Source organism: Podarcis liolepis (assembly GCF_965112155.1).
Source record: "Podarcis liolepis genome assembly, chromosome: 7".
Lineage (NCBI taxonomy): Eukaryota > Metazoa > Chordata > Lepidosauria > Squamata > Lacertidae > Podarcis > Podarcis liolepis.
Window position 1 is genome coordinate 31276108 of NC_139561.1, and position 25279 is coordinate 31301386.

Genomic DNA, 25279 nt, shown 5'->3' on the forward strand with positions numbered 1-25279 from the left:
GGGTTATTCCTTCAGAAAAGCTGAGTACAGCTGGCTTAAACTGGTTCTCTTATCTCTTTCTGTCAAGGTCATGTGGACGATAATAATAGGCCAGAAGGACTCTGGGTTTCAGTTTCTCTTTCTATCTCTTTTCCTTCTGGTGTGGTGTTCTGTACATAGTATGCTTAATGTTAAGGTTTAGTCTTATTATAAGTTATTATAAGTTAAAGTTAAGTCTGCTGCAACTGGATTTCTTATGCACAGTGCCAATCCTGAAAGTATTGGATTTGTGACCATTATGCTCATTTCCCTTCAGTAGCAGTAAAGCTCTGCTAGATGAAATATTAATTGCCTCTGGTCTATTTTTGGGGGAATCCTGCCACCTGTATAAGTTTTTACTCTGCTAACTATATATTGGAATCTACTATTGGATCACTATTGCGTAGAATTTTATGACATGTCAGGTATCATCGCCAACACCATGAAATAAATGGGATATCTAGTACCTAACATAACAAATTTTCATATCTAGATCAAGTATGTCAGTATTAGGTAAAGGTAAAGGGACCCCTGACCGTTGGGTCCAGTCACGGACGGCTCTGGGGTTGCGGCGCTCATCTCACTTTATTGGCCGAGGTCATGTGTCCAGCATGACTAGGCTGCTTCTGGCGAACCAGAGCAGCGCATGGAAATGCCATTTATCTTCCCACTGGAGTGGTACCTATTTATCTAGTTGCACTTTGGGGCGTGCTTTCGAACTGCTAGGATGGTAGGAGCTGGGACCAAGCAACAGGAGCTCACCCCGTCACAGGGATTCGAACCGCCGACCTTCTGATTGGCAAGCCCTAGGCTCTGTGGTTTAGACCACAGTGCCACCCGCGTCCAAGTAATCCAAATGGGTCTACAACCCCCTACACCTTCTTGCTCCAAGTCCAAGGCATTATAAAGAGACTCTGTCTCCCCATAACTACATTATCCTGCCAGAGATGTGGCCTTAACTGTGTATCATTGGATGGTGTTCTCACTTCTGCCCCCAATTTTATTTTATTTTATTTTTTGAGAAATAATAATTCTGGCAGAGCTGCATTTCCCAGAGGGGTTTAACAGCCAATCCCTCTTCTGAGGGAACTCTGGGAATTGTAGTTCCGGGAGGCAGGAATGGATGACCCTTGGTGTCCCTTCCAGCCCTACAATTCTATAGTTCTAACAGCCCTGCTGGATGGAGCTGGCGGGTGTTGCCGCCTGAGGGAGTCAGAGGAGAATATGTTGGTGAAGGTTGCTGCAAGAGACCAGACCCCCACAGGGGCAGGTTGCTGGCACCCCAAGACTTAAGAGGGGCTGTGGCCGAGGCAAAGCCTGGCTGAGCCTGCCGAGGTCACCTCACCTGGTCCAGACACTGGCTGCGTATGTAGCGCATTGCCTGCTGAATGCTCTGGGGCAGCGGTTGTCCAGTCCTCTGGACGTGGACGAGTAGCGGGACCCCAAAGACTCTCTTGTCCCTGTAGTTGGGAGTCTTGCTCCTCTTCATGAACTTCGGGACCGCCCTGCCGAAGGAAAGAAGGGGTGGTGGTCAATAGGGAATTGCAAATATCCAGATAACCAGCTTTTATCATTTTCTCTTGCATCCCATTGCTGACCTTGGTCCAGTTCAGTTTCATTTTTACATGCTTTGTTTTGTGAAGCCTTAAGTTTTGTTATTTGGGCTGTACGGAGCAATTCAATGAAAATACTATAGAAAAATAAATAAAGGGATTGTGGGCCCTTGCTGGGAATGCCTGTCCCATTCTGTCAAAGGAAAGCAGGGGGGGGGGATGTGTGTCTCCAGGGGCTGCCTGCCCAGTCTGAACAGGATTCGGCCCAGCTCTTCTTCTCCCCCAGCACCCCCCCAAAAAACCCCCACCCTATTGCTGAAACAGTCAAACTGAACAAATGCAGGGAAGAATACAGCAATTTGGCATCAGAAGGATGGAGAAGGGGGGGGGGAGTCCCCAGGTCTCTGCTTTGTTATTCATAGAGTTGGAAGGCACCAACTCAAGGCTCATCTGGTCCAAGTTCCTGCAATGCAGGAATCAGAGCTAAAGTATCCCTGGCAGGTGGCAGTTTTTGTTAGCACATTCCTGCCTTATTTCCCAGAGTACCTTGTGCTCCAGGTAATAAAGGCCTGTCCTCTTCTCTCCCTAGTAAGGGCATAAATTTGCTGGCAAGTTCAACACTTCCTCCCCCTGCCCCCCAAAACTGTCTATTTCCCTTCTTTTTCTGCCACTGCAGTCTGCCCCCCAGCAGAATGCACATCCCATCAGCATTTACAAACACCCTCTCCCACAGTAGGTAAAGGAAGTTGCGGGTCACTCTTTTTCAGCAGAGGTTTGATGGCCATCTGTTGGGGATTCTTTAGCTGCCATTCTTGCCAGTGCAAGGGGTTGGACTAAATGGCCCGGGCAGGGGTGGGGGCGTCCCTTGCAACACAACAATTCCCTGATTCTATGATTCTGCATTAATAATCTGCTCTGCCACACATATGGCAGAGAGAGAATGGATAACAGCCTTCAGAGGTGTGTCAATTTATTTAGCCCAGTGAGGGCAATGCCCTTGAAGAAGCATCCTTGGAGGTAAAGGTAAAGGTAAAGGGACCCCTGACCATTAGGTCCAGTCGTGACCGACTCTGGGGTTGCGGCGCTCAGCTTGCTCTATAGGTCGAGGGAGCCAGTGTTTGTCCACAGACAGCTTCTGGGTCATGTGTCCAGCATGACTAAGCCGCTTCTGGCGAATCAGAGCAGCGCACGGAAACGCCGTTTACCTTCCCACCAGAGCGGTACCTATTTATCTATCTACTTGCACTTGGACGTGCTTTCAGACTGCTAGGTTGGCAGGAGCAGGGACCGAGCAACGGGAGCTCACCCCGTTGCGGGGATTAAAACTGCCGACCTTCTGATCAGCAAGTCCTAGGCTCTGTGGTTTAACCCACAGCGCCACCCGCATCCCATCCTTGGACCCTTGGGGTACCTTCCAGAACTACAATTCTAGGATCCTGCATAGTATGTACATATCTTTAGTTGACTGGTATCTCCAAGGATACCATTCAACTAAAGATATATACATACTATACAGGATCCTAGAATTGTAGTGCTGGGAGGTACTCCAAGGGCCATCTATTCTAACCCCCATGCCCGGGGCCAAATACTCCTGCCTTTCCCTTTCCTTTCCCCACCTTCTAATGGATATTTCAGACCACAACATTCCTTGGCAGAATCTTTCTGCTGACTCACCATGACCAGCTCTGCTTATGGGGGACAGAGTATTTCTCCATGATGGCTGTGAGGCGAAGGAGGGAGCATTTTTGGAGGAGGTTGAGCTGGGCGGCGGATTGGCGGTTGATCTCCAAGGAAGCTGAGTTCAGGCTGGGTCGATGGGAGTTCTGAAAGCTGTGCCAGCGAAGCTTCCTGGGTGGGGAGGAAGAACAGACGCCACTGATTTATCTCAACCAGCTTTGCCACCAGCCACTCAAAGTGGACCCTCAGCTCAGCTCCAACCGTGGTGCCCAGAACGGGGCACAGAACTAGAGGTGGGGTCTGACCAAGGCAGAATAGAGCATCACGATTAGAATCAAAGAATTAGAAGGGACCCCACGGGTCATCCTCAGTCCAACTTAGGAGAGTGCAGAAGGCAAAAAGTAAAATCCTCCATCCACAAAGAGCAGAAACCTAATTTAGAAATGAATTCATGAAAAGAAAAGGGGGGTCTAGCTATTTTGAAGGTAAAGGTAAAGGGACCCCTAACTGTTAGGTCCAGTCGTGGCCGACTCTGGGCTTGCGGCGCTCATCTCGCTTTATTGGCTGAGGGAACTGGCGTACAGCTTCCGGGTCATGTGGCCAGCATGACTACGCCACTTCTGGAGAACCAGAGCAGCGCATGAAAACACCATTTACCTTCCCGCCGGAGCGGTACTTATTTATCTACTTGCTCTTTGACATGCTTTCGAACTGCTAGGTTGGCAGGAGCAGGCACCTAGCAACGGGAGCTCATCCCATCGCGGGGATTCAAACCACCGACCTTCTGATTGGTAAGCCCTAGGCTCTGTGGTTTTACCCACAGTGCCACCCACGTCCCATAGATTTTGAAGGTAAGATGCAGCAAAGTAGAAATAGCAAACTGTAACTGTTATATTTTTGGGGGTGCCATCACAAAGATGCAGACATCTAAATGGTACCAAAATTCACAGGGGTGCTATTTCCATTTCGGCTCGCTAGAGGTCACCAAACTTCCAACCTAATCTGGGACATTTTCCCGCCATGGGTTTAGTTGACTAAAGAGAACTCGCTGGCTTCTGTAATTGCTCCCGGGCTTTCCCACAGGGTGCCTGGAACCATCTTCAAAACTAATGCACAACCCACCCATGGTACCGGTCCATAAGGGCCCTGCCATGTTAAGGCAAAGGCTGGTGCATCGTAGAATCCTAGGATTGTGGAGTTGTAAGGGACCCCAGGGGTCATCCAGCCCAACCCGCTGCAACCCATATTACATAAACGCTGTTATTACTATGGTTATCATCCACTGCATTTCTAGGAGCTGCTTCTCTCCTTACGGGCAGCACTGACCACATTTGCCAAATGCCAATTTAAAAATAAAAATGGAAAATCCTAGGAGTCCGAGAGCAGTCCCATGGCAAATCGAAAGAAAAAAAGGGTTGACAGTTCCACATGTGTATCCTGCACTTGTTACGCACAGAGCAGGATTGCAACCTTCAAGGAGACCCTGCAGAACAATTGCTGGGTGGAAAGAGGGAGGAATAGAGGGACAAATTCCAGGAAATACAAGGAAATGCCTCCCAACATCCTGACTGCAAGGTTGGATGGCCACCTGTCAGGGATTCTTGAGCGATTCCCACTTTGCAGGGGGTTGGACTAGATGACCCTTGGGATCCCTTCCAACCCAACAATTCCAGGATTCTACTACCCTGGCTCTCCTCAAAACATCCAGTTTGTTGCACTGTTTTCCAATAGAAGCATGGTGTGATCTTCTGGTCCCTGTCTAACCAAGTTGCAGGGGGTCGGTCTGGATGACCCTGGGGGTCCCACCCACCTCGACAATTCCTTGACCCCCTACCTGCAAGGCCTGGTGAGGGAGGCGCCCACCCCGGAGTCTCTCCGCTCCCTCATTCCCAGGTCCTCCGCCTCGTTCAGGGAGTTGGCCGTGCTGTCAAAGTCGCTGGCCGATGTGCCAATGTCTGACACGGAGCGCTCCTCAAAGTTTGGGGTGGCGGGCTCCCCTCCAGAGTCCGTCTCCTCCCCGCCAACGATGCTTCCGCCCTCCGGGTCCAGCTGGATGGCCTCGGACCAGAGCTCCACCTTCCTCTGCAGCCCCCAAACGTGCTCCAGGATCTCGTCCAGGTTCTCGTAGATGACGTCCCTGTCCAGGCCAAACAGGTCGTCCGTGACACCGCTGGACTCGGGCACATTGTCATAGAGGCTGGTGCAGCTGCCTGTGGAGCCGCACGAGGGCCGCCTCAGCCTGCACTCCAAGGCCTCGCCTGTCCTGCTGCCCATCCCAACCCCGCCTGGCAAGAGGCCTGAAGCTGGACCGCTCGATTTCCAGTCAGGCAAACACCCGCTCTCGAGCGGGCACAGGCTTTCAATGGAGAGAGACTTGGGGAAAGTGCCCGGCTTGTAGTCTCTGGGGATGTGGACCAAATAGTCCCTTTCGAACAGGTCGTGGTGGCCCAATCCGCCAGCATCCCAGGGGGTGCCCTTGCCCCGGCCTGCCTCGTAGTCCTCCAGGTAAATGCTACCATGTTTGGGCTGCTCCCCAGCTGACCCCAAGGCCCCATTGGCCCGGCGCCCTCTTGAGGGAAGCGTTTTGCTGCCGCAGGAAGAAGGCGACACCCCACTTCTTGGGTCTTTTGAGGAGCTCCACCAGGACTCGGCATCCGTCCCATCCTCTTTTTGCGCTTTGGCAGAGTCCAGCTTCTCCTTATCCTTCCTCCTGAGGGACTCGATTCTCCTGAGGAAGCTCCGAGTCCGGCGTTTCCTGGCGTCCCCCTTGCTGGTCCCACTCATGTCCTGGGACTGGTCAGTGGGCGAGGGGTCCTCCAAGCTGGGGACGGAGAGGGTCAAGGTCGGGGAATCCTGGGTGGAGGATGGGTCCGGGAGAGCAGGACACTCGCCTGTGCTGGGGTCGCTGTGGAGAGAGGAGGCCTCCAGCTCAGCACTCAGGTCAGTGAGGATGCTCTCCTGGCTGGGCAGCTTCCTCATGGTGGAGGCTGCCTCCGGGCTGCGGGAGAGGAAATCGTCGGAGCCGATTCGGGACCACCTACGGCTGTCTCTCTGGAAAGCCCACCGATCGCTGATGGCACAGAAGTCCTCGTCTCCCGAGTCGTCATTCTAAAGCAAACACAGGAAATAATCCCTCAGTTAAAGGTAAAGGTACCCCTGACCAATAGGTCCAGTTGCAAACGACTCTGGGGTTGCGGCACTCATCTCGCTTTATTGGCCGAGGGAGCTGGTGTTTGTCTGCAGACAGCTTCTGGGTCATGTGGCCAGCATGACTAAGCCACTTCTGGCAAACCAGAGCAGCGCACGGAAACGCTGCTTACCTTCCCGCCGGAGAGGTACCTATTTATCTACTTGCACTTTTGGCATGCTTTTGAACTGCTAGGTGGGCAGGAGCTGGGACTGAATAATGGGAGCTCACCCCGTCACAGGGATTTGAACCGCCAACCTTCTGATTGGCAAGCCCTTGGCTCAGTGGTTTAGACCACAGCGCCACCCACATCCCTAATCCCTCAGTTACTGGGATTTATTTTAATTTAATTTAATTTTCTAACCCATTGCTTTCTCCAAAGAGCTGAAGGTAGAGCATGTGGTTCTCCTCTTCATTTAATCCCAACAACAACCATGCGTGGTCTCCCAGGTCGCTAGTCTGACACTCTGACTGCTACAAACTGGTTGTTCTTCTCCCTCCCCATTTGAGCCCCACAACACCCCTTTGAGAAAGGCCAGGCCCAGAGGCAGTGACTGGCCTCCAAAGACAACCTGTGAGCTTTGTGGCCAAGTGAGGAATTTGAGCCCTAGCCTCTCCCAGGCCCTCAACTCTAATACCTACACCATGCTGACTGTACTAATTAGACTGTTGCATGTTCAGAAACGCTGGAAGGGGCCAGGGGGTCATCTAGTCCAACCCCCTGCAATGCAGGGACCACAGGGTCTGTTCTGTGTTGTTTAAAAACCTTTTGGGTGGCAGGGAGGGAGAAAACCTGACTGAGACCTGCTTTCTGCTGTGCTAGGTCTGTCTGAGCTTCCTTCCCCAGGGTCCAGGTTTGATTTCTCTGGGCCCTTCCCGGCCTCCCCATCCGAGGGCCCAGGCTTACCTGTTTCCTCTGAAAGTGGACCTCCAGCTTCATCGAGGCGCACGAGTTCAGTGTCACGAGTCTCCTGCAAGGAGTAAAGGAGAGGGGCTTTTGTCTGGCTCGGCCGTCCCGTCCCAGCTGCTGCCGCCGGCCAGGCTATTTAAAAACAAGCGGCTCTTGTTTCGGGGCACCGTCACTTGTCCCGCAAACAGCTGGGGATCAAGTGACCACACACGGCTCTCTCCAGGGATGCTGTGGGTGGGGGTGCCAGCTCAGGCCAATAGAGGGGGAGCTATGGGCACTAAGCAACCAACATGTGTGGCTCAGCAGCCCCAGCGAGGCGCTTCCAGCTGCTCAAATATGCCGGCGACTGGCTGAGCGTCACTTTCATCTCACGCCAGCAACTGCGACCCGAGTCCAGAGATATGTCCCCCCCGGCCTCCTGCCCCCTAACAGAAAGTTCCTGGAGTGTGGAGCCAGCTGGCAAGGGGATTAAAGCCTGGCCCCCAACACAGACACTCGGTGATCACAGAATCATACGAGTTGGAAGGGATTCCCAAGGGTCATCCAAACCAACCCTCTGCAATGCAGAAATCATGTATTCCTTCTAAGGGGTTACCAGGCTAAAAGGTATCAGTCAAGGGCTTTGGGACAGGCCTTAGGCCTCTGAAAAGCCCCACCCCAACTTCCCAAGCTGGTTAGCACACATGTGATTTATTTGTATTTTGAGATGGTGGGCTGTTTATTTTGGCAAAGCCCAAGAGCTGCCTGGTCAAAATTAAAACAGGCCCAGAGCATCGGAACAACGTTGACAATAGAATAATCACATGAGACAGCAACAATTGGGGGGGGGGCATTTTAAAATAGTAGCAATAGCAGCAGTAGCCATTACAATTTTTAAAAGCTAGAGAAGTTGATAATAAATTTACTGAAAGGGGTTTTGGAATGTGAAAGTGCACAGCCATTTGTGGCGTTATGTGCAGGGCAGTAATCTCGTCAAGGAACCTGGTTTACGTGGATTAAAGTTAACAGAAGGATCCTAATGTTGCCCAAATGGTCCCAGCGAAGCACAAGAGGGAAGGAGCAGCAGGCTTGGGGAGGACCCAAAACAAGGGGGCCTTAGGAGGGAAAAAGCACCTGAGGGAGCAAACTCCCCCTGCGACCCATCCCCTAAATTTTCTACAGAGCTATAACTTCACAGAATTGTAGAGCTGGATTGGACCCCAAGGGTGATCCCTGCAATGTGAGAATCACTGCTACAGAATCCCTGAGAGATGGCCATCCAAACTCTGCTTAAAACCTGCAGCGAAGGAGGGTCCAGCACCTTCCGAGGGAGTCTGCTCTTCTGCCAAACCGCTCTTACCACCAGCAACTCAGAGGAAGACTTGGGAGCCACATTTAAGAACGGCTCTTCAGTTTAGCCACGGCTCCAGGTTTCCTGTACGTGACCTCATCTGTGACGTCAACTTCTGGAGCTCACACAAGCTCACATCCTGTAGCATCTCCACCCTCTGGGCTTATCCCAGTCATGCCAGCGTGTCAGAGCTGGCACCCCCAAAAAACCCAACCAGCCGTATACTGAGCAGCAAGATGCTCTGGATTTATCAGCCCCAGAAGCAGCGATCTGCCCATCAAGCAAATGGACAGAATATTTCCCCAGACCCAAATGGGCTTGGCAGAGAGGACAGGTCAGGTCCCAGGATCCTCCTCCCCACCTCACTGAGCCAGTTGACAGTCAGCTGCTTGACAGGACCAGGAAAGGTCAGACCTTCACATCCCCTGGGCCTGGCTGAGCTGCCCTCTCCAACGCCACCCTCTGACCACAACAACGTGCTTCCCCATATCCTTCCATTGGCAACAGTGACCATTTTCATTTTTCATTTTAACCTGCAGAGGGATTTGAGGGAATCCTGGTCCAAGAAGCTGTGGTCCTTCTTCACAGAGGCAATGTCAAGAGGGAAGAGGGATTCTGAGGATGAGAAGGAGGAGAGAAGAGTTTGATTGAGAAGATGGACGGCTGCTTGAAGGTGCTGGAGGAGAAGCCGGTTGTCCACAGTGGCGTCCATGGTGGAAGAAGGGACACCCGTATTTCTGCTGCCCTGCCAAATGCCCTCTCTGTGCTCACTTTTAGGCTCCATCCTAACTTGAATTCACCAGCCCACTCTCACTTTCTGTAAGCAGCACTTTGCAATTTAGGAATCATACCACACCGGCTTAGAAACTGGCGTTCAGCATCCAGCAAATCTCAGCTTTCATGTAATGCAAAACAAGTTTCTAGTCCTTAATGTTGCCAAAGGACATGTGTCAGAATAAGAGAGAAACCTGTGCTGAAGACTAGGGGCTTCATGAACTCCCAAATTTAAACTGGTATTTTTTTGTGTGTGTGAGTGATTTAAATGAATCCTTTGTTTGCAAACCGCTTATTTGCCATTAAGAGGTGTGCAACTTTTATTTAATCGAGTAATAAATGCATGCAGAGCAAGAGCGAAGGGAATAGTAGCCACTGGGGAGGGCTCAGGAGTGACATGGGGCATCTCAGACCCCATGAAGCCCTACTTGGTCCTGTTTGTCTTCAGCCAAGAGGTCTTCCCTCAGATTTCCCCCCATGGCTTTCAAGTTCCCCCCATTGCAGGGGCTTGGACTAGAGGACCCTTGGTGTCCCTTCAAAGTCTAAAATTCTATTTTTCTGTTATTCCTACATTAAGGGCTAGTATTGTGGGTTGTTTGTTGTTTTCAAAACAAAGCTTGATCTCATCAGGAGAATGCACACATCGCAAAAGAAGCCTTCAAGCACCTAAGGACATCCCCCTCCCCAATTCTAAAAACCAAACAAAAACAGACCCATATGCACCCCACCCTCACAAAGAGACAGCCTGGAAAACTATCAGCCAGTCTTGTCTCGCGCGGACGTGATGGGAGGGGAGGTATTCGACCGGCACAATGGCTGGCTGCGCTTTGCTGCTGGGGGCTTCCTCCGATTGTCCTGGCCCTGTAACTCTCCTGTCCTCCAGCTAAGGCAGAGCTCAGGCTTTTGTTTGGTTCTCCCATGCCATGTGTGGACAGGAAACAAAAGTCAACCTGGAGACCCTGTGCTGTGTATGGTTTGCATTGTAAAGTATATGGCATGCAGGAAGAATCCAAGTGGCTGTGGAAGAGCTCTTCCTGTCAGAAAGTTATTCCTGAAGTTTAGTTGGAATCTCCTTCCTTGTCACTGTAAACCATTGGTTCTGCTCCTGCTCCCTGGAGCAACAGAAAACAAGCTCACTCCATCTCCTGTGGGACAGCCCTTCAAATATTTCAAGATGGCTCTCATGTTACCTCTCTGTCTTCCCTTCTATGATTTTTGCTGTCAATCAGAAGGCTCATGCATATTTACTTTTCATCCACGCTGTCTAGACACAGGTATGGAGGTTCCAGGTCTGTGTCTGAGCATTTTTGTTTTATTTTTTGTCCCAGCACTTTCCCCGAGAAAACATGTGTTTTACTGCTGAATTGGAGTAAACGGCAACTGGGTTTTCCACAGACTGCCGTTTGCTCTGTTTCAGCTGTAAAATGTGGGTTTTCCCAGGGAAAGCGCCAGGACAACAACAAAAACCGCTTGGACACTAGAAACACAGCACAAAAGGAAGTGTACATGAGCCCAGAATCCCCAAGTGCTTGAAAACTCCCCTTATACCTGAGGAGGCAGTGAAAAGATGGCCAAGATCCCCTATCTTTGACAGAAGCACCTTCCTCAACACCAGCCAGGAAGTGAGCAAAAGGGTATCTTGTCAGGGAGAGGGCAACTCATGTGGCCACCAGAAACCTCTCAGAAGAGGACTGCTAGGTTCTGTCTCTGTGGGCCAGTGGGGGCCAAACGTCCACTGCAGGAGAAAAACAGAAGCCCAGCTGGCCCTTTGGGCGGGTGTGGAAGACATGGACAAACCCCTAAAAACTCCCATCTGGGGGGGGGGGACGGACACATTAGGGTAGTTCCCAGAGAAGAAGAGGGAAAGAACCCCTCTGAAATGAAGTGGCTGCATGCTCCACAGGCTGGCGGGCAGCAAAACAAACACAGCCAGAATGGGAGGTTTCCTACATTTCTTCTCCCAAACTTCATGTAAAAGCGTTTCTCATGCAGACATCGTCTGACGCTTCTCTTGGTTCAGTCAGTCTCAGATGGAGACCAAAGTGGTGGCTGCAGCAGCTTTGGAAGAGGTTTCCGACGGGAGGAGCTGTCCCAACGGTGGAACAGACTCCCCTTGGATAGTGGAGGACTGTCCTTCACTTGAAGTTTTCATACAGAGGATGGATGGTCATCCGTCCGGGATTCTTTAGCTGTGATTCCTGCACTGAAGCAGGTTAGGCTGGTCCTCACCAACTCTACCATTCTGCGATTCCATAATACAGTATCTAACTGGGGGAAGGCAGAGACTGGCAGCCATCTGAGGAGAGACCTCACCTGGACCTCTAGGGAGGGTGGGTCTTAAGTAAACACAGCAAGAGAGGTGGACCAGCCAACCACACAGTCACAGTGGTGGTGGCGGCTGAATATTCATGGGTGGACCGATCTGGGTGTCAGGCTGGGCCTCCCCTTCCCCACTTCATCCCAAAGGAATTGCATGCAGTCCTGATTCTCTTACCTTCGTAGAGCTGGGCATACTGAGGAAAGCCAGCCGCTCGCAGCCAGTCACAGGCCTTGGCAGCCTCAGCCTCTGTAAGAGAGCAAACAGACAGAGCTGAAGAGGAGCTGCAGACAGAGGTCTCCAGCAAAAACAAAGAACCAAACACTTGAAACGCTATGATACCACTTTAAACCATCGTGGCTTCCCCCTAAAACACCCTGGGAATTGTAGTTTTTTCAAGGTGCTGAGAGTTATCAGGAGACCTCCATTCCATTCACAGAACTGCGATTCCCAGAGTTCCCTCAGAAGAGAAATCAATCGTTAAACCTCTGTGGGAAACACAGCTCTGTGAGGGCAATTCTAGGCTGCATCAACAGAAGTCTAGTGTCTCGATTGAGGGAAGTCATAGCAGTCTTGGTCAGACTCCACCTGGAGTCCTGTGTCCAGTTCTGGGCACCACAATTTAAGAAGGATACTGACAAGCTGGAAGGTGTGCAAAGAAGGGCAACCAAGATGATCAAGGGTTTGGATACCAAGGATTTGGATAAGGAACAGTTGAGGGAGTTGGGGGCGTTTGGCCTGGATAAAAGGATAAAGAGAGGGCATATGATAGCCATCTTCAAGCCATCTGAAGGGCTGTCACCTGGAAGATGGAACCAATGGCTCCAAGTTACAAGGAAGGAGATTCCATCAGGAAGAACTTTCTGACAGTAAGAGTTGTTTGACAGTGAAAAGGATAGTGAAAAGGTGATGGACTTTCCTTCCTTGGAGGTGTTTAAGCAGAAGATGGATGACCTCTGTCATGGATGCTTCAGCTGAGATTCCTGTATAGCAGGGAGTTGGCTTAGATGATCCCTGGGATCCATTCCAACTCTACCATTCTATGAGTCCAGGAGTCTGCTCCTCACACCCCAAGAAGATATCTGTACAAACGGAGTACTAGCTGGAGAACAGAGTTGGCCATCCTCATTTCCCCCCACTGTTTGGACATCAGTTCCTCTTTTTACTTGCAAAACAAGGACTTGACCCAGTGAATTCCACCACACAGATATCATCCCTTTGCAAAGGACTAGCCTACCACCCTCCAGACATAGCACACATTTTCACCAAAGCAAGAAACAGCAAGAGATCTGTTATCCACAAATAGCATTGGGAAGAAGTCAGCAAGGGAGCCACGAAAGAGCTTCTGTCATTCCTTTCAGAGCATCCTGGAGGTTCATGATCACCCCTGAAGGTGGACGGATCACCAGGATACAACAGCTGAAGCTTTGCAGGCCTGACCAACTCTCTGCACGGCCTCTTGGGCTCCATGCAGACGCTGGCTGACCCAGGCGAGAGCTCTCTTGCTGGCTTCTGGAGAGAGGCAAGGCGAGCCAGGCAGCCATTCCAGAGCAGCAAGGAAAACAGGGTGTGTTGCTTAGACGTGCCCTGGGATCCTGATGAACTCTGCTTCACATCAGCAATGGAAATGTGAACTTCCTTCCCGCTGTTCCACAAAGCAATGGATGAGGGACGGGGGAGGGGGCAGGAAAGGAGGAAGAAATCTGCCTTTCCTTTGGCCGGTCGGAACAGGGTTTGTTTTCGTACCATGGCTGCACACGCAAATAAAAAAATAAGTAAAAAAATCAAAGCATTCTAGTGCAGGGTGGGGCAAGTGAAAAATGCCTCTCTGGACATCAGCATCAAAAAGTGGTCCAAGCCAGGAAACAGCAAGAGATCTGTTATCACCGAAGGAATTACAGGAACCATCCAGGATTCGGACCCTTTCCCCCATCACAAAGCAAACTGTTCAAGGAATTGTACAATTTGTTGCATTGGAAGGGACCCCCCCACACACACAAAAGCCCCCCCCCCCAACCTCCTGCAAGGCAGTACTGAGATTCCAGCAAATGTTATTAATCCTGTACAATATTAGAACAAAACAAACTGAATGGATGTATGGGAATTCCGATGTAAACAGGTTCCAAAATGCCACTGAATTGTCCTTCTGAGTTACCTGTAGTCTTGCTGCAACTACAAAAAACCACGCAAAGCAGTTTACAAAAATAGATAAAACAATCAAATTATCAATTAGAAGAGTCGCCAACAATCATTTCAGATGCTTGAAATAACAACAGACGCGGGTGGCGCTGTGGGTTAAACCACAGAGCCTAGGACTTGCCGATCAGAAGGTCGGTGGTTTGAATGCCCGCGACGGGGTGAGCTCCCGTTGCTCTGTCCCTGCTCATGCCAACCTAGCGGTTCGAAAGCACGTCAAACGGTGTTTCTGTGCGCTGCTCTGGTTCTCCAGAAGCGGCTTAGTCATGCTGGCCACATGACCTGGAAGCTGTACGCCGGCTCTCTTGGCCAATAAAGCGAGATGAGCGCTGCAACCCCAGAGTCGGCCACGACTGGACCTAATGGTCAGGGGTCCCTTTACCTTTTAAAAAAACAGATTAAAACTCGCACATGCTATCTAAACATCTGGGTAGGCTTGCCTAAACAAAAATATTTTTAGCAGGTGGTGAAAAGAGTACAGAGAAGGCGCCTGCCTCAATAGGCAGGGAGTTCCGAAGTTTAGGTGCCACTACACTAAAAGATGGAGGAATTGCAAGTGTGGAACTGGGATCATGTGGCAGCTGTCACAGCACCAATTCTGCTGATCAAAGCGGTTGAGTGGTTGTACAGCGATCTTGCAGTTAAACTGATCCTACGTTGTTCAGGGTTTTAGCAGTAACACCTTGAACTTGGCCCAGAAGCAAATCGGAAACCGGTGTAGATCCCTGAGCACAGGTGGTTTGTGATGCCAAGGCCTCCCTCCTTTCACCCACTGGGCTGCAGCATCCTCTACTAACCGCAGCTCATGAATCAACTGCAGGGGGAGCCTCACATAGACAAGCTGTCATCAAGGGGGTAATTCTCTGCGTTTAGTTTCCATCTGCATATTGGGTTGCGGGTCTCCATGCTTGTTGTATTGCTGTTTTGCGTTTGATCACATTGTTGCAGCTACTTCAATATGTTGCTAGTAAGTCTTGTGTTTTTGGTTGTTGTTGTTTCAATAAAAAGTTTGCTTATACAGTATCGTTAAGCAAAGATTGTGATATTGTTGCAAAACTGTCTGGAATTGATACTGCATTTGCCTGAACGCTGTTTTGCAACACACACACACACACACACACACACACACACACACACACACACTGAGGGTCATCTAGTCCAACAACTTGCAATGCAGGGATTGTAGCTCAAGAATTCCATTTACACAATTGTGAGAAAGTAGGATATGCAGCAAATAATTTTCCCAGAGAGGGAGGTTGGTAATTCTAGTAAAACTTGCTCACTGGGTCTTAACTTCTAGCCTCAATGTAATCCAAAAAGCCTCCGCTGACACACCACTGATCCCAACAACAAGGCAGTGGGGGAAAGACTGCAAAAAGAGGATACCCCCAAAACTAGGCACACCTATGTTTCCCAGGCAAAAGGCTAGGAAGGATCAATTAGGGGGGTTTTAAGCAGAGGTTGGATGGCCATCTGTCATGGATGCTTCAGTTGTGACTTCTGCATTTATTGCGTATATATTTTTTAAACTTCTTGGTTTCCATTGTCAAATGCTTTGAACTGAGGTTGTACTGAAGTAAAACAGAGTACAGTGGTACCTCAGGTTACAGACTCTTCAGGTTACAGACTCCGCTAACCCAGAAATAGTACCTCAGGTTAAGAACTTTGCTATAGGATGAGAATAGAAATTGCACGGCGGCAGCGTGACGGCAGCAGGAGGCCCCATTAGCTAAAGTGGTGCTTCAGGTTAAGAACAGTTACAGGTTAAGAACGGACCTCCAGAACGAATTAAGTTCTTAACCTGAGGTACCACTGTAGCTTGACAGGCACCTAACCAATACCTGGGTAAGCAGTAATGTTTTCAAATTTTGATTCCTGCACTGCTGGGGGGCGGGTTGAACTATATCACCCTCAGGGGTCCCTTGCAACTCTACAGTTCTAACTTTCCCTCCCCCCCCCCTTATTTTACAAATTGAACAGGACTGCCTATTTTACTATTTAAAACAAATAAAGACACAAGAACAATGCCCGCCTTGACAAAGCACTCAGCTGAGCAGAGGCAAGGAGGCATGGAGACACAACTCAGATGTTACTGCTCAACCACACAACATGCCATGGCCTGGTGACAGGGCGGCCCCCTGTGTGCTTGCCCCCCCCACTCATCTGTCCCCCCCCCCCTCTACAATTCTAGGACCGTATAACCAAAGTTTCCCTATCTGGCTTTGCCACAGCAAACAACCTGCGACCTATTAGTGAAACATCAAAAGAGCCCTGCAGGATCAGGCCCATTTAGCTCAGCATCCTGTTCTCAGTTAGCCCAATCAGATGCCTGTGGGAAGTTCGAGTTCAAGAGCCGCTCTGCCCTCTTGCGGTTTCCAGCGACTGCGATTCAGAAACATCGTTGCCTCCAACCGTGGGTAGCAGAGCACAGCCATCTGTGCTTAGCAGATAGGCATGTTCAACAAATAAAAGGCTTCAAGGAGCATGGAAGAGGCCACACTCAGGAGGACGTCTCTCTGCAAGGCTTGGGAACAGTCCTGACCGTCCCATCCTGCACACATGACTGCAGCATTTATCCATCGGCAGTGCTGTCCTGCCCTGGGCCTCAGCGCCAGCAAACCAAGGACTCTGCCTGGAACTTCCACCCACACAGGAAGAGCAAACAGCATGCGCCAAATATGATCTCACGGAATCGCAATGCAAGGCAGCAACAGCGTTGTGGATGTTACGGAGAGCATAGAAAAGGAAGACACCCTCCCTCCCTCTCTCGGGGGTCAGTCTGCAGGTGGAAGGCCGTCAGTTAAAGCAGCTGCCTGGGTCCCAAACAAAAGATGCTGGCTTCTAAGCAAGCCCACCAGCAATTCCACTCGGATCACAGGATCCCACCCCAAGGGACCAGGCTGGTGCTGCTTGAGCAGCTGGATGAACCCCGACTGTTGGTTTTGGAATTATTAGCTCCCATGACTGGGTCCAGGCTGGAGTCACAGAACCATAGGATTGTACTGTTGGAAGGGACCCCAAGGGTCATCCAGCCCAACCCCCCTGCAATGCAGGAATGACAACCAATCCCTGGGAAGTGGCCACCCAACTTCTGTTTAAAAGCCTCCAATGAATAGCAGGATCAGAGAGGGGGAAGGCACGCCCAAAGGTCTTCAAGTCAAGCCCCGTGAAATGAAGAAACCACAACGATGTTTATAGCAGTTTAGCTTTTAGGCCTTCCTCCCATGGTGTGTAAATCAACCAGCACTTCACATTGTGCCCAGAAGCAGAACAGCCATCACCCCATAGCATCACAGAATCGCAGGACCATAGAACTGTCCAACCTGCAGCACTGCAAGAAGCACTGCTGAAGCATCCATCCAACTCCTGCTTGAAAACCGCCAAGGAAATACGAGTCCACCAGCTCCCACGGGAGTCCACTCCACTGTCAAACAGCTCTTACTGTCAGAAAGCTCCTCCTGATGTTTAGTCAGAATCTTCTTTCCTTTCATTTGGAGCGTTTGCCAGATGAAGAATGTTAAGTTGTGGGTGAACATATCAGACGACACAGCGATTCTTCAAACAGCTCTTGTTTATTCACAGGCCAGAACAGAACTGAACTGAACTGAAGGGTTCAGCCAGCCTGCTTATATAGAACTCCACTACAACGCAACAGTAACAACTTTCTGTAACTATCCAATCACTGAACGTCACTTTCAATTCCTTATTTGCATATGTGGACCTGAGTGAAAACTACCTACAGTATCCCCCTGATAGCCCAGGGTGAAAACTTCAGTACATAAGAAAGAATGCAGAGACCAAAGGCCTTTAGTTGGGGCTCTGCACAACCTGGTGGCCCAGCGCTGTTGACCCAACAAAATAGCCTTTAACTGGTCAAACCAGTAAGTTCCTTACCGGTTAACTACTCTTCGATTCCTGCATTGCGGGAGGTTGGACTAGACGAGCCCTTGGGGACCCTTCCAGTTCTACAATTCAATTATCCTAAACTGGCCAAGGTGGAGAAGCGAGCAGACGCTCCGCAACCTACAAGCATCCATTGCAGCCAAACATCCAGATCCACTCCTGGTGTGGAAAACATCACGCAAGCAGCACGTGGGTCCTGTGGTTTGGACTGGTGGTTTTTCCCAGACTTGCCTGTGTTTACTGACAAGTCCCCACTACCCTGTTTCTACATTAATTTTCATCTTTTAAAAAAAGTATGAAAAATTAACATGTGTATTTCATCTCCATGCAGACATTTCTAAATGTGCTTCATTTTAGAACACTACACATTTCGGTATGTTTTTTGAGCTGAGACCTGTCACCACCCACTTTGGAGAAGTGCAATATCTGTAGGGTAATTCTCTTCCGATCTGTGTATTCATCTGGGAGGTGAAAACAGAGTCAATTTTCTTTCAAAAATCAAAGAAACCCAGACCAAACTGGATTCCTCTCATAGAAATGTAGCGTTGGGAGGGGATCCCAAAGGTGATCTAGTGCAAGCCCCTGCAATGCAGGAATCAAGGCGAAAGAATCCCTGACAGGTGGGTCTCCTTCCTTCCAAGATGCTCCCTGGGAATAGCCTGGGTTTCACCTGCCAACGCAGAAGTTGTCCTGGTCCTCAATGTTTTCAAAGCCAAGATTATTCCCCACTTTGGCACCTGAAAGGCACCTCTTTCTTTGCAGAGGGACGGAGTGGGTGTTTCAGCTCCTTGGGGTCCCATCCTCCTCTCCCCAACTTTTGGCGTTCAACCTAGCTCTCCACAGGAAAAACCTCCCTCCCACTCGCTCTTGGGTGGACCTTCCTGTTGCTCAGGGCTCCCGTGGCGCCAGAAGATGAAGCCGCAATGTTGTTTCCCGTGAAATGAGAGGGTGGTTGTCTCCCTGGAGGAATTCCAGTCACCCAGAATTTGAGGACAGCTCAGGATCCTGAAACAACTCTCCCTCTGCAAATATGTAAGAGCAGAGGGAATCAGAAAAGGAGGATGGGATGTGTATGGAAAGCGTTGCAAGGACCCAAACGAGCAGATTTAGAGCCCAGTCTCGTGTGTGTTTACTCAGGTGCAAGCCCTGCTTCATCCAAGGAATGGTAGGGAGCGCTGGTAACAGCGAGCACAGCAGAGAGGGAGAGCTTCCATCTTGCCTCAGCTGCAAGAGACTCTCGGTGGTCTTAGGCACTCGGTTGACAATGTCGGGGGTTGGACTGGACTGGGTTACCTTCCAATGCTGCCATTCTATGACTCCAGGACAACCTGGGAGTTCTCCTCTGTGAGCTAACAGTCCCCATGGGCGGAAATTTGCCCGGCATCTCCAGAGGAGACTGAGAGGTGGTAAGAGCCACCTTCAAATATCTGAAGGGCTTTCACGTGGAAGGTGGGAGGGAGCTTGTTTTCTGCTGCTCCAAAGAAGAGGACCCAAACCAATGGATTCGAATTTCAAGAAAAGAGATTCCCATTAAACATTAGGAAGGACTTTCTGACGGTAAGAGCTGTTTGACAGTGGAACAGATTTCCTCAGAGGCTGGATGGGCATCTGTCAGGGATTCTTTAGTTGTGATGACTCTTGATGACTCTTGGGGGACCCCTCCAACTCTACAATTCTGTGATTCTATGACATAAAATGCCCTTACCAGATGAAGAAAGTGTGGAAATGTGGTCTGTAGGAGGAGGATGACGACAACGACAATGAAAACAACAACAACAACAACAACAACAACAACAACAACAACAACAACAACAACAACAACAGAGAGGCAGCTAGTGCCAAACGCTTTCTGTCCTTAAGACTGTTAAGCGGCTGCAATGCCAGGAGACAAGCACCCATGACCTCCTCTCCCCCTGCACGGTGACAAACAGGCCTGTCAGAAATGGTTTCCGAAGCATGTCATGGGGTCCCAAACAGAGAAAAGAGCCCTCCTTTGTGCACAGGCATATCCTTGCCAGGAATGCAGGGAAGATTTCAAAACAGGATGCAGAGAGCAATTGGCCTCAGGCAGCATTGCTGAACTGACAGTCGGGGGCTGTCTGGATGGAAGGAGACTGGCCAGCGAGCTGCCTAGGGTCTCTCTGTGGCCCTCCAAGTCACCAAGTAGCTTTGGCAGGTCTCTGATTGCTGTTTGTTCTGATTGAGCTTTAAAGAGCAGGATGGCGGGGAGAGGGATGCTCCAGAGGGAAAAGGAAAGGGATGCTTGGAAATGGAGCGCAGCCTGTTCCTGGAAAGACCTGAGGAAAGGCAAGTGTGGATAACCCCTGAAACTGAGGAGTGATACGCAACCTGGCATGGCAATTTGCCAGCCAAGAATTCCCCACTTTCCCCCACAAAGCATGATTCAGACCAGCTTTTACCGAAAGAGGGGAAGAAACAAAAGTTTGTTGCTTCTGCAGAAAGGCCAAACGCCCCTTAACTGATAGCTTATTCCTCAACTGCAATCTCTTCCCTCAGAGATTTTAATCCTTATTTATCTTCCATTGAGGTGGACCTCTTTCCACTACACTGGATGGGTGGCTAAGGTTGCCAGATTTTTCAGAAATGTTATCCCCACAGGCAGTGTGTGTCTCTGAGCAGGTCCAAAGTTCTTTGAACACAGCAAGAAGCAGCCAAATGCCACGAAGGGTCTGCAGAAGCCTGACCTCCTGAAAGGAACCCATCCCCTCCTTTGACTGGGCTGCCTCAACCTTCCTGGCCTCTTCCTGAAAGTGGGGACTCTGTTGGTGGTCCTACAAATATTTCCACTGGCTAGAAAGGAAATCACGTCGGGCTGCAACCTGACCTCACTTCACCAGATGAGATTTAGCTAATTTAATCCATTAGTTAAAATTTCCAGAAGGGTAAAAAGCAAAATTCACAGAGCAGGAAGCTTGTTTTGCTTCCATTGTTTTTGAAAAGGGGTGAAAAGAGAGAGATTGTGCCTTAAAAAAAGACAGTGCAGTTTCCCTCTGTTCAGGCTTTATAAGCACTGATATTCACAATAAGACACATATCTTTTCAATGTACAATGTTTATAACTAGCTAAGATAACCGATGAACAGGTCAGACAGCAGGAAGCATGAAAGCTAGGATGAGAAAGAAGGAAGGAAGGAAATGCAGCAGAGTTTCAGCTCATTTTCTGGACTGCTTGGGTTTTGCCTAGGAATCCACAGCACATGGGACATAGCTGCAAAAAGGCAGAAGAGCCCTGCTGAGGGACGAAAGGTGGCAATCCTGTGAGAGGAACACAAAAGGGAAATGGAATTCCAAGGGGTGACTATTGTGCTTAGCTCTCCCATTCAGAAATTGCCCTCAAAGGCATCAGGCAATCTCTCCTCCCCACCTTTCTTCAGTGAGGAGAAGAGTTGTGCAATCCTGAAGATGCCACAAAATGGTGTTGTGCAAACCTGATAAAGCTGGAGGAATTTTACTGGTATGCATGGATCTCCTAAGAGGTTCTGGGCTTGTCTGTGCGTTGCAGCATTTTGCTACGAGGGGCGCCCAAAGAAAGTATCTCGTCCTCTCCAACCCAGACCCAGCCAATTGGAGGACAGGGATGTGTGTCATTTACAAAACCAAGCTTATAAACCCTGGACATGCCAAAAAGGATCATAGAATTGTATGGTTGGAATGGATACCCTAAGGGACACCTAGCCCAACCCTCTGCAATGAGAGGCATAAAACTACTTGGAGTGATGATGGAAGAGGAAAAGAGAGAACACCCTTATTTTGGCGGTTCCCTCATTACGAGAAGCGAAGCTACAGGGAACCAGGCAGAGGGCCTTTTCGGTGGTGGCGCCCGCCCTGTGGAATGCCCTCCCATTGGATGTCAAGGTGATGGACAACTACCTGACATTCAGAAGACATCTTAAGGCGGCCCTATTCAGGGAAGCTTTTAATGTATGATATTCTAGTGTTTTTTGGTTTCTGTGGAAGCCGCCCAGAGTGGCTGGGGAAACCCAGCCAGATGGGCGGGGTACAAATAATAAATTATTATTATTATTATTATTATTATTATTATTATTATTATTATTCCCTTTTTGAATGTAAAAAGCACAATTCCTGTTCTGAAATTTATAAGCTTCTATTTAAGGGAAAGGTTAAGGCACTTTACCATTCTTTCATACTGCATCCCCCCCCCCCCGAAACGTGGCAGTTTTAGCTTACAGTCCTGCTGTAACTTGGACAAAAAATTCCCATCATCCCTGACCACTGGTCCTGCTAGATAGGGATGATGGGAGTTGTAGTCCAAAAACAGTTGGAGACCCAAGCTTTGGGAAACACTGTTGTACCCAATACTTAGATTCATGTGTCTCATACATTTGTTTACTAGCACCCAATGAAGAGTAAAAACCCTCCACAGACCTTCCCTGAACAACGCGGAAAGACTGGTGCTTAGGTGAATGCATGAACATGCCTTCAATTTCTAGCAATTACACGAGAAGAGGGGTGAGCCACATCTAACCTGTGGTCCAGTCTTGGCCCTCCAGTTTAGCCTGTGAGGTTGCTTCCCCCAAACCATACCTAGTTGACACTGCCCGGTCAATCCAGCCAACACAGCAGGATTTAACCAACCTCCCCCCATCCCTTCAGATTTGGTGCTTCAGGACTTCCAGACACTGAGTCATCTGCTAACCTTGTGATGTCAGGTGATGGACAGGTCGCCAGATTTGCTCACCTGTGACATTTGGCCCAAGAGGCCCATCTTGCTAAGCTGGGAAAAAAGATTGCCAACTGCTAACAAACAACTTTATGACGATGGCAACATCAACAAGAAGGAAATCACAGTTACCGTAATTTGCCCAAACTCACAGTACCAGTGGGACAGGAGGAATAGGCACCTTAAATAAGCTGGAAAACTAAAAAAAAATCCCCAGAGGGGTTGGGGAAAAGCAGGGAGCGGTGGAGAGACTGCAATACCAGCTTCCTTTGCCTTCCCCCATTGTGACACGAAGTTCAGTTGACTCTAGAGAAAGTTTTTAATCCCTTTTCCGTAGGAGTTGGCTACAGGGTCACTGCTTTCAGAGGTTAAGCTCCAGAGGTTAAGCACCAAATTCCTATGGTTGTTTAGTGAGATGCTCACCCACCGCATAACCCCAACTTAAGTGGGATTTTCAGGCTCACATGAATGAGAGGTTGCTTCTGGTCAGGTAACCATGTGGAAAGGCTGTGCCAAATCTGAAGATCGACAGCTGCTGGCCACCTTGTCAGAAGCAAGATTCTGCTTTGAAGGTCCCCCTTTCTTTCTTCAGGAAGTCACCAAAAAAGAATCTTGGAGCCCCAAGGCTCATCTAGTCCAACCTTCTGCAATGCAGGGATATGAATAAGGGAGGAAATGGCTTCTTATCAAAACTGAAGTTGAACAAATGAAAAGAGGAATTTTTGAAGAAAAAATATGAAATTGGGTGAAGACATATCGGGACTGAAACTCCCATCACACTTGGCTTGTTCTATAATTTTTCTCTTACCTGGAATGCACCACAAGAAACCTGGCAATATTTAGACCATCGTTATCTGACTAGTCAATATTACTATGGTGGTGGGCTCTCTTTCTCTGGAGGTTTTGAAAAAGAGGTTGGGTTTCTATCTGTCAAGGATTCTTTAGCTGTGGTTGCTGTATTGCAGGGGCTTGGACTAGATGACTTCTGTTTAAAAGCCTCCTGCGAATCGTAGATAAATAAAAATGTAGAGTTTGAAGGGACTCTGAGAGTCATCTAGTCCAACCCCCTGCAATGGAAGAACCACAGCTTAAAGAATCTCTGACAGATGGTCCCTCAACTTCTGTTCAAAACTTTGAATGAATCCTAGATTCAGGTAGGTAGCCATGTTGGTCTGATGCAGTCAAAATAAATTTAAAAAATTGTCCAGTAGCACCTTAGAGACAAACTAAGTTTGTTCTGGGTATAAGATGTTCTGAAGAAGTATGCATACACACGGAAGCTTATACCCAGAACAAACTTAGTTGGTCTCTAAGGTGCTACTGGACAATTTTTTAATTTTATTTATTTATTTAATGAATCCTATAATTCTAAGGTTGGAAGGGACCCCAAGTGTCATCTAGACCAACCCCCTGCAATGTACCTCACCTGGATGCTAGCAGCAACACAAACCCGTACAGCTCAAAAATGGAAGACATTACACAACATGCATCTCTTTCTCTGCAGGACAAAAATGTGTGGGTTCTGTCTATCACTGAGAAAATAACCCACAAATTAGTGGTTTCTAAAGGCAGAGAAGATCTGGAACATTTCTGCAATGTTTGGTAGGACTTTATTTCCTATGTATCAAATTCAGATACACAAGATTCTTTCCTGAGGCCAAATTGCAAAATGTGGGTATCATGGAGTTTTTGGCTTTCTTTTCTTTAAATCTATTTTCTATCACCCATCAAACTCACGTGGTAAGCCAACTGCTGGTGTCTTGACACCATCCACTTCAGCTAGCCAACCATAGCGTAGTCCATCTCTCTTCCCTTGGGCTCTATGTTGCTCCATCTTTGGCTTACCGGTACCTAAAAACGATCCCAGGATGTGCTGACCTTGCAGATCCCTTGGTCCAAGGGGCCAGAATGGGAGAGAGGTGCCCCCATAATTGCTTTCTCTTGATCTTCGATTCCCCCCCCCCCTTTCCATTTTCTCAAAGGCAGAAAGCACAGCACTGGGAGAATATCAGAAAACATCTTTTACGATGGTATTGTCCAAAATAGAGGGGCACAAAACTAAGGCACTTCTCACTTCCCCTCTGCTAGCCAGATCTCAAACCCAAATAAATTTGTCCAGAATTCTCACATCTCCAAAGCCGTGTGTGTGTGTGTGTGTGTGTGTGTGTGTGTGTGTGTGTGTAGACCAGATTTCACCTCTGCTCACCTACAAGAAACAGAGCCAACAATGAAACAATGGAAGCCATTGACATGGGGTCAGGAAAACTGCCTGCGTGCGATGAAATACTATCTTCAAACAAGATGTGTTTGGATAAGCCCGGTTTCGTAACTCGCTTCTTCCGATGTGAAAAGTCACAATAACAGAAAGCAACACGGTTATAAGTTCGGGCATTTCAACATCTCATACAAGGAAATCGTGGGATCATAGTGTTGGATGGGACCCCAAGAGTCATCGAGCCCAATCTCCTTCAGTGAAGGAATCACAGCTAAAGATGACCACCCAGCCTCTGCTTAAAAACCTCCCATGAAGGAGAGTCCACCACCTTCCAAGGGAGCCTGCCGCTTCCCATTTTCTCATCACAAGTTTTTAGACACGCGGGTGGTGCTGCGGGTTAAACCACAGAGCCTAGGACGGGGTGAGCTCCCATTGCTCGGTCCCTGCTCCTGCCAACCTAGCAGTTCAAAAGCACGTCAAAGTGCAAGTAGATAAAT

At 49.1% G+C, this 25279-nt stretch overlaps 1 protein-coding gene across 5 annotated transcripts in view; it reads right to left on the reverse strand.

The window, feature by feature from the left end:
• STARD8 (StAR related lipid transfer domain containing 8) overlaps positions 1–25279 on the reverse strand; it is a 74016-nt gene that overhangs the window by 9712 nt on the left and 39025 nt on the right. For 3 of the 5 annotated variants that reach the window (XM_083512432.1, XM_083512431.1, XM_083512433.1), the window contains 6 exons: positions 11944–12015; positions 9209–9290; positions 7343–7406; positions 5083–6356; positions 3246–3419; positions 1364–1523 (listed from right to left, as the gene is read on the reverse strand). In XM_083512432.1, the coding sequence (XP_083368558.1) occupies positions 1364–1523; positions 3246–3419; positions 5083–6356; positions 7343–7406; positions 9209–9290; positions 11944–12015 (1826 nt within the window). Of the gene's footprint in view, positions 1–1363; positions 1524–3245; positions 3420–5082; positions 6357–7342; positions 8250–8392; positions 9291–11943; positions 12016–25279 lie in introns of all 5 variants that reach the window. The other 2 variants (XM_083512435.1, XM_083512434.1) reach the window with 1 other exon arrangement.